The sequence below is a fragment of the Belonocnema kinseyi genome, chromosome 7 (genome assembly GCF_010883055.1).
Source record: "Belonocnema kinseyi isolate 2016_QV_RU_SX_M_011 chromosome 7, B_treatae_v1, whole genome shotgun sequence".
Classification (NCBI taxonomy): Eukaryota; Metazoa; Arthropoda; class Insecta; order Hymenoptera; family Cynipidae; genus Belonocnema; species Belonocnema kinseyi.
In genome coordinates, this window is record NC_046663.1 from 86,189,717 (window position 1) to 86,202,279 (window position 12,563).

General features: G+C 26.6%; 2 protein-coding genes across 6 annotated transcripts in view; both read right to left on the bottom strand.

The window, feature by feature from the left end:
• Nucleotides 1-2,906, bottom strand: part of LOC117176183 (39S ribosomal protein L12, mitochondrial) — a 7,795-nt gene extending 4,889 nt beyond the window's left edge. The window contains exon 1 of the mRNA XM_033366281.1: nt 2,774-2,906. Coding sequence (XP_033222172.1) covers nt 2,774-2,835 — 62 coding nt within the window. The 5' untranslated portion in view covers nt 2,836-2,906. The remainder of the gene's footprint in view (nt 1-2,773) is intronic.
• Nucleotides 2,907-5,514: 2,608 nt separating this feature from the next.
• Nucleotides 5,515-12,563, bottom strand: part of LOC117175954 (cytohesin-1) — a 115,703-nt gene continuing 108,654 nt past the window's right edge. For all 5 annotated transcript variants that reach the window (XM_033365830.1, XM_033365833.1, XM_033365832.1 and 2 more), the window contains 2 exons: nt 7,718-7,787; nt 5,515-7,634 (listed from right to left, as the gene is read on the bottom strand). In XM_033365830.1, the coding sequence (XP_033221721.1) occupies nt 7,547-7,634; nt 7,718-7,787 (158 nt within the window). In that variant the 3' untranslated portion in view covers nt 5,515-7,546. The remainder of the gene's footprint in view (nt 7,635-7,717; nt 7,788-12,563) is intronic.

Here is a 12,563-nt window from a genome sequence, read left to right on the forward strand (position 1 = left end):
TTGTTCAATTCTCTCATCATTTAATAAAATATTGCATAGCGTTTTCTCACTCTTTCCTTCGAACACCATAGTTTTTGTTTTATTTGCGTTAATTTTGAGGCCGATGCTCTTCATGCTTGCATCTAGTTTATTCAACATTCTTTGTAAGTCTTCGATAGACTCTGCCATAAGAACCTTATCATCTATGAACACTAACCCACGTACCCTTACTGTTTGGAGATCCACACCCTCTTCGTCGAAGAGAGCCATTCTTAAACACTTGTCCATAAATAATATAAATAACCATGAAGACATAACGCATCCTTGTCTAACTCCTTGAATAATATCGAAACAGTCACTCAGTTTCCCATTCACTCTTACACTCGCTTTGCTACCTGTATATATTGTTTTTATAGCTTGTAGGATCCATCCATTGACTCCCTCTTTCAGAACTTCCCAAAGTATACTTCTATCTACCTTGTCGAAAGCTTTTTCTAGGTCAACAAATGCACAGAAAATTTTTTTTCCTACTCTCAAACTTTTTTCTGTTATTTGCCTTAAGCTAAATATTTGATCCGTACATGACCTTCCTGGCATAAACCCACTTTGGACTTCCCAAATCTTTGTTTCTGTTATTTTCATTAACCTACGAATAAGTATTTTTGAATATATTTTACTTACGGTGCTTAAACTGCATAAAAAAAGATATTTAAATTTTCCGCAACCCCCATGAATCTTAAAACGTATTTTATTCCATAAGAAAAAAAGTTTCTCTACATTTTATTCAGAATCGGTCATATTAGGCCAATCGAGTTGAAACTCAAAATTTATCTTGATAATTATCCATATAATGCGAATCAAGAATTACTTTTTAAATATTACCCCGATAAGTTTGCATTATTTATAATTATGATTTTCTACGATTTTTTAAGTACAAATAGTTTCAAATACATAAATCATTAGTTTATATTTATAAATAATTGTTAAAATCAATTTTCTAAACAATTAATTTTTTTCCAGTAATTTTCTCTGAGAATAGAGTTCGAAAATCGCAGTTTTTTACGAAGTTTTCAATTTATTTTTAACTTTAAGCTTCGAGCGAGGTGATAATTATTAAAATTTAACAAACTTAATTGTTTGAATAGATCATTATTGTTTATGACTATATTATCCTATAATAATGCTAGATATTTGCGATTTTTTTAATTTTCCACTTTTTCTCAACTTTTTAATTGGAGCGAAGTAATAATTAAGGCAACTTAACGAAATTAATCGTTGAAACAAATTTGTATTATTTATAAATATCTTATTCTATAGTGACGCCAGATAGCTGTAAACATTTCTGAAAATTTTTAATTTTTGTCCACTTTATAAGATAATAATTAACGTAATTTAACAAATACAATTATTTTAACAATTTAATATTGTTTATAAATACTTTCTCTTAGATTAATACCAGAATGTTACTGATTTTTCTGAAATTTTCCGCTTTTCTTCAACTTTTCAGTTAGAAACTAATAATAAAGTCATATTAATTTACATTATAAGAGTCTCAGTAACTACTTTAAGGAAAAATTAACATTTAATATGATCCATTAAGAAAATTTAATGAATATTTTAAACAATGAAATATTAAAAAATTCAGAAAAAACTGCATCTAGCATTTAAATAGAAGACTTTCCAAAAATATTTCTGTAAAATTTAATTGATTATCACTTCGCTCTAACTGAAAAGTTGAAAATAGGCGGAAAGATTTGGGAAACCCGCGGCCTTTTAACTTTATTCCAGGATAAATTTGCTATAAACAATAATAAATTGTGTAAACAATTTATGTATTAGGAATAATTCGTATTTAAAAAAAAAAAAACGCATAAAATCATAATTAGCGAAAAAAAACTCACAAAACCCAATTTTTCAATTATGGAGTTTTTTGGAACCCTATAAAACCAACTTATGTGGGTGATATATAAAAAGTAATTCTTGATTCGCGTTATATGCGGCTGATTCTCAAGATTAATGTTGAGTTTCCACTCGATTCACCTAATATTGACGATTCGGAATAAAATTTACAAAAACGTAATTTTTTCTCCTCTAAATATCATTTTTTAAAACTCATGCACGAAAATTCAGAAAGAAATGGTAAATACAGTCAAATTTTTAGAACGTAACTTAATCAATTCCAATCAATCTGAATTTGTAAAAGAAACAAGAAAGTAGGCAAAAATATTAAAATTCAAAAAGAAATAAAAATTTCCAAGCTCTTTTTCAAAATTTCAGGATTTTTTCTGTTTCTGTAAAACCCCTTTTCAGTGCTGTGGGTCTATTCCCTACCTTTACTAAAAAATAAAAATTAAATAACTATAATAAATTACAGTTGCTATTAACGAGTTTTAGTTTAACGAGATCTAATTTCGTAAACACTTGAAACTGAAAGTACACAAAGACCGACAAATTATAAAAATATTTATGTTACAGGTATTTAAATTTGAAATCTTTAAAAAAATTTTAGAGTAAATTCTGATTTCCTTGAAGCTTAGAAACTTTTAAAATCGAAAAGTGTACCAATGATAATACAATATTCTCCTTAATTGATAAAATTGAAATATGTAAAATAATTAATTCATTAATTCAGTAATTAATTCATTTTCAAGAATTAACGGGGAATATTGTAATAAAAAATACATTAAACACATCTTGAGAAATGTGATAAGACTAATTGAGGTTAGGCAGGTTATACAACTACAACTTTATCATCTAAATTAGTAAATTTTTTCAATGACATAGAATTATATACCATTTGTGGAATTTTCGTAGCTGGTGCACATTTTTCTGTAATGCTATGCGAATGGAATTCATTGTCTTTAACTTATACTTTACGTTTATTTGCAAATACTAAAGTTCAACACCGCACGAGCCGATTTTTCGCACAAGAGGTCGCTGCGGGCTCAAAAAAGTATACATGCGCAATACGCTTAAAATAGTCACGGAATTTGAATTTCAAAAGTACACACACCGTTATAGTAAAACTATCTTCTATTTTTAACGGAATAATTAGGTTACCCATTAACAAAAAAGTGACTATATTTACTTTTTAATTAGTTTTTCACTTAAATTTGACCATAAATTTGTAAAACCTTGCTTGAGATTATAAATTTTTGAATTCACAAGCCAAAAAGACGAATTTTTTGGGAGAATTTTCGACAAAAATGTTTAGTTTAAGCAAAGATAGATCAATTTTCGAACAAGAAAGATAACTTTTTATCATAAAATATGAACTATCAGTCCAAGAGGACGTATAAAAATCATCAAAATAATTGATTTTTAAACAAATGGGTGAATTTTCAACGAACAAGATTAATTTTCTACCCATAAAATACACAAATTAAAAAAAGAACAATTAAATTTTCAAGTTAGATAGAAAGTAGAATATTTTAGAAAACAGTTTACTCTTAAACCAGAAAAGAAGTTTCAATGAAAGAGTCGAATTTTGAACCAAAAAAGGTAAATTTATAACTAAAAATATAATCGTTTAATTTTCAACCGAAAACCCTAATTTTCAGCATCAAAAATAGCTAGATTTTCAGATAAAAGTTAATTAAAAAGAGGAATTTCCAACAGTTACATTTTCAAATAAATAGTTTAATTTTCTACCAGCAAAGTATTTAAATTTTCTTCTAAAGTATTTGAATTTTGTACAAAAATAGTTGAATTATTTACCTAAAATCTGAATTTTCAACAAAAAAGTTAATTGTCTAACAAATAATTGAATTTTCTTGCAATGTTGCATTTTCAAGCCAACAAGGCGAATTTTATACAAAGTAGTTAAATTTCCAAGCCAAAACTATGAATTTTCAACAAGAAGTTAATTTACGACTAAATAGTTGAATATAACGAGAATAGACGAATTAAAAAATAAAACGCGAATTTTCAACCAAATAAAATTTTTAACTTATAAATGAATATTTTTGAACAAATAATGAATTGGCAATATTTTCAGACAAAAAATTTATTTTTAGCAGAAAAAACAACGAGATTTAAACCAGTTAAATTTTCTACCAAAGTCGTTGAATTTTCTACCATAAATATGAATTTTCAACAAAAAAGTTTATTTACGACTAAATAGTTGAATTTTAACACAAAATTAATTTACGGCTAAATAGCTGAATTCAAGGAAAAACTTGAATTTTCAACTAAAAAATAAAAATGTACAATCAAAAATGAAATCCTAAAAAAAGGAATTTTTCATCAGTTGAATCGAATTAAATAAAAATTTTGAACTAAATAGTTGAATCCTCAAACAAAATAATGAGTTTTCCACAAAAACATGATTGATTTTATACCCAAATATACGTAATTAAAAAAAAAACATGAATTTTCTACCAAATAATTAAATTTTCAAGCCAAAAAGTTGATTTTTCTACAAAGCAGTCAAATTTTCTACCCGAAAATATGAACTTTTAACAAAAAAGTTAATTTCCAACCAAATAGATGAATTTTCAACTAAAATGATGTATCTTCAACCCCCCAAAAAATTTATTTTTCACACCGCAGATCAACTTCAAACCAAGTAGTTGATTTTTCATTAAAAAAAAAGAAATCTTAAATAAAATAAAACCGTTGAATTCAATCAAAAATTAAACGAATTTTTAGCAAAAATAATACCCAAATAAAAGAATTTTCTACCAGGTAATTAAATTTTCAATTTATTAATGAAAAATTTTCAACATAAAATATAATGGAAAGATTTTCAAATAAAAAATTTAATCTCTAGAAAAAAAACAACGAATTTCTAACAAAACTTTTTAAAAAATTTAAGTTAATTATTATTTTAATTATAATTAATAATAATTAATTAATATTAAAATTTCTTAAACGAATTAATTATAAATTTAACGTTACATTTTCTACCAAAGACGTTTACTTTTGTACCAAAAATATGAATTTTAAACAAAAGAAATTAATTTTCTACCCGAAAATAAGAACTTTAATCCAAAAGTTAATTTACGACAACATAGTTGAATTCAAAGAAAAAAATCATGTTTAACAATATAGTTGAAAACTAAACCACATAGCTGAATGTTTAACAAGAAAGTTAATTTTCAATCAAAGAAGAATTTTTAAAGGAAAAGTTAAATTTCCAATTAAAAAATATAAATTTACAATTCAAAATGAAATCCTTAAATTTTAAGTTTAAAAACTTATTTTCAACAAAAAAAAATTAATTTTCAACCTGTTTAATTCAACTAAAAAGATAATTTTCAAACTAAATAGTTAAATCATCAACGTCGAATTTTGTACCAAAAATATGAATTTTCAACAAAACAACTTAATTTTCTAGCAAATTATTGAATTTTCAAGCCAAAAAGGCGAATTTTGCTGCAAAACAATCCAATTTTCTACGAAAATCATTGAAAATAGCTTCACATAATATGTAGACGCTCCCTTAAACGGAATTAACAATGAGAATGAAAAATTCACTTAACGAAATGAAAATAGTATTTATTAATAGATTTAAATAATTACACGTACGATTTCGATTCGATATTTAATTCATAATGCATCCATAACAATCATCAAATAAACATAACAATATACAGGAAAATGTACAAATTCATTGCGATACAATACGATATTCATCTCTATACAAAAACTTCAATTTGAAACGAGTTCCTCTTCTTCATTCGAGCGGTCCATCTCTGTTTTCGACACATTTTTTTTTACTTTATTTGACTTTTTATTTCATTATATTGCACGGTGGAATAAACGGCTAAATTTTTAACCGTTCCGAGATAAGAAAAGAACAAGACAATCACACGATTTCATTAAATTAACAATCAAACAGGAATATGCAGGACACCAAGGACCTTTTCTTTTATGCCTGTGAAACTTCTCTTCATACAAATACTGTTCTGGTCACACATCAAACGTAAAAACTCAGAGACGAATGCTACACACAAATTCTACAATAGCACATAAACGGATGCTGAAATCGACAGTTAATTATTTTTTTACGATATAACTAGAAAAATGTATACTAACCAGTCTTCACCAGATTCTTTCGTCAAGGCTTTCGAATTTTTAACTTCCCAGGTATTAACAGAAACTAAATTACAACTCTTGTTCTTTTCGATTTAGCTCATGAATATAAACACCTCGAGTGCGAATAATGTACAAATAAATAGAACAAGGAAGGCTCTTGGACGGGTCGTTTTCCAACTAAGTTCCCCTATCCACTCTCTTCTTTGAGAAACTCTCGCTTTCATCAATTTTCCACCACTATCCGCCATGTTTCGAAAACGAGAAACCCAACTTCAAAGGCGCAAACAGACTATAAACTATCTAAATCTCCATTAAGCAAGTTATCGATTAATAAGGCGTTTTCGATGTTTGACTGATTCTTGAAAGGTTCCCTTTTTGTATGACGGATCTGCTACGACTAGTTTCAAAAAGAACATGGAATTTATATTCAATGACTGCAGTATTTACAAGGTTTTTGGGTCAAAAGTGAACTCTTTTTTTTTATATAGAACTCAACACGAGCTCAAGTCCTTTGATGCAAAATCGGAATCTTGAAACAGATTCGTGCACATCGTTGTTAGCCATCGAAAAAATAGAGTCGCTGCATAACTCGCTATGCAAACTTTACAAAAAGAAAAATTATTCATACAAAGTACGTACAAGTCTAGAAACTAAGCTACAACTTTTACAAGTAATTAATCAGTAAGTAGTTTCTATATGCAAATATGACGGAGGAAGACAAACATAAAAGAGACAGAAATGAAAAAGTCTTTCTTCTCAAAAATTGACCAGAAACGGCAGAGCGACTCTAGTTTTTCAAGAGTCAAAGGAAAAACATACCAGATTCCTCGGTGATATAGAATTAATCGATTATAGAGGAATTTTCAGAGGAACCTGATGTGTCCTGCTGTAAGTAAACTACTAACGAAAATACTTACAAGGAAGGAAAAATCTAAACTAGTGTCATGTTTTTGGCCAATCGAACCATACTTACAAACTGTAAAGAAGTACAGTCACCGATTTTTATGTAGAATTCAACGAATTTAACTAGTCTTATCTACAGTTTGTTCAAATAAATACAGAGCTATAATTAATCTACACGCGTTCGCCATTCTTAGTCTTTCACATCGACTCTACTCAATAGTTTTTGGCTCAGTTCTCTCGCGAAGACATAATAACGGGGAATACAAAAGTGGCAATTGGAAATCGTAGAAAATAAATACGATAACTGTCTCCATCAGTCCAATGGTGCATTCATTCTACTTTTGATAGTGACTCCCAACTTTCGCTGGAAACAATCCTCGATTTGTAGAATTTGCTTCTGTCCTATCGTCGTCGGATTAGTCTTTCATGATTTCATTACGATTGGCAGGAGGAACGAGCGTAAATACTTCTCTCTTCGAAACTGATTTTGAATTCTTGGTTTCGCTCAACATTTCTGAATTTCGAGGCAGATCCGAGTTCAACTCCAAACATGCCTTCCACGAGGCAGAACAGTCTTTCGATTCACCAAACCGAAGCGCAGTTCGGTCTCTATTTATGGCCATTTTTAACTCTTCGAATGCACATTTGTTTTTTGGGCTTTCTTCTTTCGGGCGGCGAGCATATCGTAGAATGGATTGTGGGATATACTTTGCCTGCAATTGAGAGAAATATGATCAGCAAAAGAACAAGTGTGAATTTTATTTTATCGCAAGTTTAAAAAGAAAAATTATCTTACCGCACACACTTGATCCATTCCTCTTTTTCCTCGTCGGTCGCGGCTGACATTCTGTAAACTGTGTGTTTACCTAAAACAGAAAATATTCAGATTTTTAGTAACTTGATTGGATGATTTTTATAAATTTATTAAGTTAGACATAATATTTCTTCTTTTTAAATTTTTAAATGATTTATAAAAATCTACAAAAATAGATCTATTATTAATTCCTGTAAATCTTCATGGAGGCTTCTAAGCACACTATAGAAGAAAAAAAATCAGGTTAAAATATTTTATTTAACAGTAGTTATTTAGTGGTTTAGTTTTTCCTTCATATTTAGGGACACTTTAAAATTCTTATTCAATCCTGATGAACAAGGCCTCATTTTATTTTTCGAAGGATTCTCTCAATTTCTATTTAGGTTGATTTTATTAAAAATAAATAAACTATAAATCATACAATTAATATTGCTATAAACAATCATAGTTTAAATCTCAATTAACAACACCCAAATAGAATTATATAGAATCCATCACGGAATAAAATGAGGCCTTGATCATCAGGATTAAATAAGAATTTTGTAACCTTTCCCTAAAGAGAAAACAAAAACTAAACCTCTAAATAACTACTGTAAAATAAACTATTTTAACTTGAATTATTCTTTCTAAAGTATACTTAGAAGCTTCCACCAAGATTTCCACTTTTCCAGAAATCAATAATAAATCTATTTTTTTTTCTTAATTTTATTTTAAAGATTGGCGATTTTTAAGATTTCTACACTGAAAATAATCCAAATCTACCAAAATTCTGAGCCAAAACATTTTGCACTACTTATTATATTCAGGGTGGCCATTCAAACTACACCAAAAATCCAGATTACTTCCCGTCCTAAGATTCCATGTGGAAATATCTTGCATTTCTACAGAATAATGGAATTTTCAACCATATGCGATCAATTTTCAACAAGAATTGGTTTTTCTATGTAAAAATTCCAATGATTTAGGAAACATTTAACTTTTAAACCCTACATTTTCAACCAAACAGAGTTGCATTTAGAATAAAATGATTGAATTTTCAAATAAAAAGATGAATTTTCAATCTAAGAGGATGGATTTTATATCCAAAAAGATGAATGTGGAACAAAACATCTAAATTCTGGACGAAAAATATAATAGAAGACTTTTCAATAAAAAAAAATTGTACAAAAAAGATTAATTTTCTGCCAAAAGGTACATTTTTATTCAAAAAGAACGGATTTTCTATCCAAAAAGATACAATAATGAAATTTTCCACCAAATAGTAACATTTTTGACCCAAAGAAATAAGTTCTGGAACCCACATATAATGGTAGACTTTTCAAATCAAAATAAATACATATATTTCAATAAAAAAAAATATGACTTTTCAGGATAATAGTTGAATTTTCAACAACATAATTAAATTTTCAAACCAATAGTACAAACTTTAAACATTAGAGATGAAATCTGTACAAAATATATTATTGTAGACTTTTCAATAATAAAGAATTAACATTCAACCATAAGAGATGAACTGTTTACCCAAAGAACCTAAAAAGGTGAATTTTCAAGCAAATAGTAGAATTTTGAATAAAAAGAGATGAATTCTGATCTTAAAATATAATAGTAGACTTTTCCAATTAAAATAATTAACTTTCAACCAAAAAAGATACTTTGTAGGAAAGTAGATGAATGTCCAACACAATAATTATATTTTTAACCAAATAATAGAATTTTCAATGTTGAAGAATTAAAATTTATCCACAAAAGATTAATTTTCATTCCAAAACAACGTACATATTTTCAATCCGAAGAGAAGAATGTTCAACAAAACAGTTTAATTTTTAAGCCAGAGGGACGAATTTATAATTAAATAGTTGAAATTTTAACTTAAGAAGATGTATTTTCTACCAAATGATCGAATTTTCACACAAAAGGGATTAAACTTCAACTAAAAACAGTTGCATTTTCAACCAAATAGTTGAATTTTCAAGCCAAAAAAAATATTCTTTACAAGACTGGGTTTCCGACCAAGAAAGATGAACTTTCAATCTAAAAGGATGAATTTACTAACCGAAAAAACGAATGTTCAATAAAACAATTGAATTTTCGACCAAAAAAAACATGACTTAGAAAAGAGTTGAAATTTTTAAGAACAAAATTAAATTTTCACCCAATTAAAATTTTTAACCAAAAGTGATGAATTTTATACTAAAAGATTAATTTTCTATAAGAAAGGAGTATTCAACAGAAGAGTTAAATTCTCGACTAAAAGGGATGGCTTTTTAAGAAACAATTGAATTTTCAACAAAACAATGAAATTATCTACCAAATAATCGAATTTTCAAGTAAAACATATGAATTCTAAAGCCAAAATATAATAGTAGACTTTAAAAAATTAAGTTTTAACGAAAAAGATGAATTAAAAAAAATAATTGCATTTTTAACCAAAAAGGATTAATTCTAAGCCACAAAATGTAGTAGTGGACTTTTCAAATAAAAAGAATGGAACTTTTAGTCAACAAAGATGAATAATTTCAACAAAAAAATATAATTATAACAAAATAGCTGAATTTTCAACACAATAATACATTTTCAACCAAATATTGGAATTTTTAATCAAAAGAGCTGTATTTGTAATCAAAAACATAAATGTATACTTTTTAATTAAAAATAGTTTTTCTAATAAGAAAAAGACTACTTTTCTACCAAAAGATGATTTTTCAATCCAAAGGTATCCCTAAATTATAACTTTACTATGCCAATTAATAGTAAATAATTATATGAATTTAGGCTGTCTATGTAATTTCTATGTTAAATATTTAAAAAGGAAGTTTTTATTTTCAAATATAAGTCAAGTCATTTCAAGCGCGAATAACATTCGAATTGGCGATTATCTGCGGGCATACATGAAGGAATATGTAATAGATTGAAACAGAATAATAAAAAAGATTATTTTATTTGACTTCTAAAATTGTTTTCACATTTCAGTCGACACTGATGAACCGCTCAAACAGAAAATTCTAAAAGCTCTAAACGTCTATAATTATCTATTACAGAATCTTCCCGAAGGTCTGATTTATTATCTAAACATCTATTCTAGCATGACTAGCACTTGGCTTTCGCTTATTCCACCTTCGAAATTAACTTATAGAAGAATCTATATGACAAAATAATTAGATACCCATGAGTTTTAACAGATTTTTAAAATAACAAATATCTAATATTAGCAACAAATATTTGTAGTTTCTTCGACAAAAGTGACTTCTCTCAAACTTCAAATGGCTTCTGTTAACTGAATATGTTTTAAAAATCTGTTAAAAATGATATGCACACAATACTCATTTTCATACATATAAAACGATATTTCCTGTACCATTGAATAACCGTAAAAATTTCTCATATTTATATGGCCGTCCTCAAACCTAGTCATATGAAACGGGAGGATTTTAAAAATATTTCTTTTTCAAATTTGTAAAATTGCGATCTTTTCAAATGAGACAAATTCATAGTGTACTTGTTTAAAGTTGAAATTAGAGTTCAGTTCCTTAAAATTTTCAATTTGGTTAATTTCAAGGTTTTCAAGTTGGAACACTATTTAAATTCTAAATTTCTGTAAATTGAGTTTCTTTTTCAAATACGAAAAATTAAAATTTTCCATTTCATTATTTAATTTAAACTTTCATTACAATCAAAACTTGAATCTCGAAATGTTTTCATTTTAAGTTATAAAAACTGAAAACCAAATTAAAACACTCGACGAGGAACCATTTTGAATTTTTAACTTTTGAAATTAACTAATAAATTTTTTTTTATTAAAACGCTAAATAATTTACGCATATAAAATGGAAGCTTCTGACACATTTCAAGTGAACAATTTTAAATTAAATGTAGTTAAGTTGCGAAATAAAAAAATTTAAACTTTTATAAGTTTCACAGTTCGAAAATTCTAAATTTTTATATCCTAGCTATCACATTCAATTCAGAAACAATAAGACTTGAACGATTATAATTTTTTTTTAACTGGCAATTTTTTATATTAGAATATAAAATTATTTTATTTTAGCTCATAAAAAATAAAAAATAGTTCAATTGTTATTCATTTATCAAAACCTGTGTTTCTCGTAAAATATTTTTCAATATTCTTTAAGAACTATTTTTAAAAATTAAAAAATTATTTTTAATTTTCCTAGGTATCTTAAGAAAATTGCTGTAGTATCTTTAAGCCTATCAAAATCCTTAGAACGCTTACAATTCTGTTAAGCTCTACATTTTGCTTTGATCTTTTTGGAATAAGTTCAAATCTCAAATTATTTATGAAATTTTTACAAAACCTCTAAATATTGATGAAAATTATTTAACACTTTTCTAAAATTATTTAAAAACACTTCAAAGTTTAAAAAAATTGCCTTCAAATCTTACAGATTCTTTTTTGACAGTTTTGAAAATCCTTTAAAATTTTAAGAAATATACTCTTAAAAATAATTATTCAGAATAAAAAATCATTTTCAATTTTCTTCGAAAATCTTAATCACTTTTATATCCTTTTGAAGTCTTTTAAAATGCTCAAAAACCTTCTCAATCTTTTCTTTAAAATATTCAAAAATCTAAAAAAATTAAATTTTAAATTTTAATTTAAATTAAATTTTAGATTATCTTTCAGTCGTCTCAAAAACTTTATACATCTCTTAAGCTCACTTCAATTTTTCTGAATTAATAATTAGTTTATTCTGATTTATTCATCAACATTTTTTTCTTGTTCTTTTAATCATTCAAAATATTCTCTCAAAAGTGAATATTATTCAATTTTAAAACAAAAGTAGTATAAAATGAAAATTAAATTAAATTT